The following is a 1864-nucleotide window of genomic DNA, read 5'->3' as shown; positions in this document are numbered from 1 at the left end:
GACTAAAAATAACTAAGACATGGAACCAAACACCCCCTTAATCTGCCACTTAATCTGTCACCAGGACTCTAGTGGTACGGGGGAAATCTCGGATGTAATGCATGAGCTATAGGCTATAGCTAGCATCATGCATCCCCTTATTAGTGTGCTGGACATGTTGCCTAATCAAGCCAATTAATCATTGATGAACTATGTATATACAAGAAAGAAACATTAGGAGCAAAAAAAAACACTAATAATTAAGCAGCAAGCAGCTAGAGTTCACCGATATATATGGTACCTCATCATCGGTAACCGTATCATCCCAACCCCCAATTCCTTCTTCACCGATACATGCGTACTGTTGTGACTAGCTAGCGCTAATAAAGAGATAGATATAGCTTGCAAGAATTTGGATTGGATATACGATACGACGACGACGACTCACCTGTCCCAAAAAAAATGAGTAGCAGTAGTAGAAATCAATAAGCTAATTAAGCTAGCTCGTCGCAGGTAGCTTTTGTTGTTGATCTGAATCTGATGAGTAATAACAAGCAAGATGAGGAAGGATGGATTAAAAGGGCCTGGCGCCGGCGGATGAGTTGTTGTCGGGCCGGTCCATGGCGGCGCCGAACATGAAATGACCGGCTGATGCGGCGCTGGGGCTGGGACCGGCGGCGGCCGAGGCGGACGCGGGGTCTGCGGCGCCGGCCGGTCCGCCTCCGCCTCCGCGGGAGGACGCGGCGCGGTCGCCCTCGAGCTCGCGGTACTTGTGCAGGTACCTGCGCATGGGGTCGACGTAGTCGTCGAAGCCGAGCGCGCCGAAGGCGCAGCAGACGTCGTCGCCGTTGACGGTCTTGCGCTTCTCCTTGTGGCACTTGTCGGAGGCCTCGCCCGTGACGAAGCTGATGAACTCGGACACGCACTCCTGCATCGTCTCCTTGGCCTCCTTGGAGATCTTGGCGTTGGGCGGCAGGATCTGCTTCATGATGCGGCCGACGTTGGCGATGGGCAGCAGCCGGTCCTGCTCCTTGATTACCTCCAGCTGGTCCCCCGCGCCGCCGGGCCCGTCCGGCGGATGCCCGTGGTGGTGGTGGTGGTGGTGATCGGCCATGCCGTCTCCGTACGTCGTCGCCTTCGTTTGATTTCCTCTCTCTCTCTCCCGGGCAGCTCTCTTTCTCTCTCGCGCGCGTGCGTGTTAGTTGTTGGCTGTGTCACGGTCGGTCTGTCGCTGACGATCCATCGCGGTCGGGGCCTCTCTTTGTGCTTGTGCCGGCGTCTGTCGATCTCTTTCTTGTTTTATTGGTGCGAGAGAGAGACGTACGCTTGCATTGGGAGAGTGGACTAGTAGTAGTGGTGTGGCAGCCCGATGCATACATACATACATAGAGTGTGTGTGTGTGTTGCGTACAGGTGCCCACAGGAGTACATGGCAGGCACACACGAGAAGGCCATATTGGTAGCAGAAGAGCTGCTTGTTCGTCTCCGTCCGTCCGTCCGGCCGTGATCCGTGCGAGTGGCCCGTGCTCTGCTCTGCCGCGGGGATCCGATCCCTAGCTACGGTCGTCGTTGAAAGGTCTCCGGGCGCTCGCCATTCGCTGGCGGCGGGCTCGCTCGATCCGCGTTTAATGTGTGCCTGCCTGCCGTCCGGACTGACACTTGTCCTTCTTCGCTCTATACTACTAGTAGTATAGTAGCAGCAGCAGCAAGCAGGCCAGTAGGCAGTAGGCAGTAGCTAATCAAATGAACCGTACCCCGGCCAGCTAGTAGGCACGTGGCACGGCAGCAGCCCGGCCGGCCGGCGACCGATCGCCCTTTGGCCTTTGCTCTCTCCTCTCTGCATGCTGGCTGTGCCTGTGCCTGGCCTTCTTCATCCCTGTTTCCC

General features: G+C 56.4%; 1 protein-coding gene across 1 annotated transcript; it reads right to left on the bottom strand.

The window, feature by feature from the left end:
• Positions 1–213: 213 nt before the first annotated feature.
• LOC103650792 (nuclear transcription factor Y subunit B-1) lies at positions 214–1431 on the bottom strand. The gene has a single exon (XM_008676358.2). It carries the CDS (start codon positions 1091–1093, stop codon positions 554–556), a length of 540 nt encoding a protein of 179 aa, XP_008674580.1. The 5' UTR covers positions 1094–1431; the 3' UTR covers positions 214–553.
• Between the last annotated feature and the right edge of the window lie 433 nt (positions 1432–1864).

This window comes from Zea mays, chromosome 3 (genome assembly GCF_902167145.1).
Source record: "Zea mays cultivar B73 chromosome 3, Zm-B73-REFERENCE-NAM-5.0, whole genome shotgun sequence".
Lineage (NCBI taxonomy): Eukaryota > Viridiplantae > Streptophyta > Magnoliopsida > Poales > Poaceae > Zea > Zea mays.
The sequence above is the reverse complement of the archived record's forward strand: the minus strand, read 5'-3'. Positions and strand labels throughout refer to the sequence as shown.

Bases quoted from the DNA above. Each gene is read 5' to 3' on its own strand.
- LOC103650792 (XM_008676358.2), bottom strand. From the start codon at position 1,093: ATGGCCGATCACCACCACCACCACCACCACGGGCATCCGCCGGACGGG.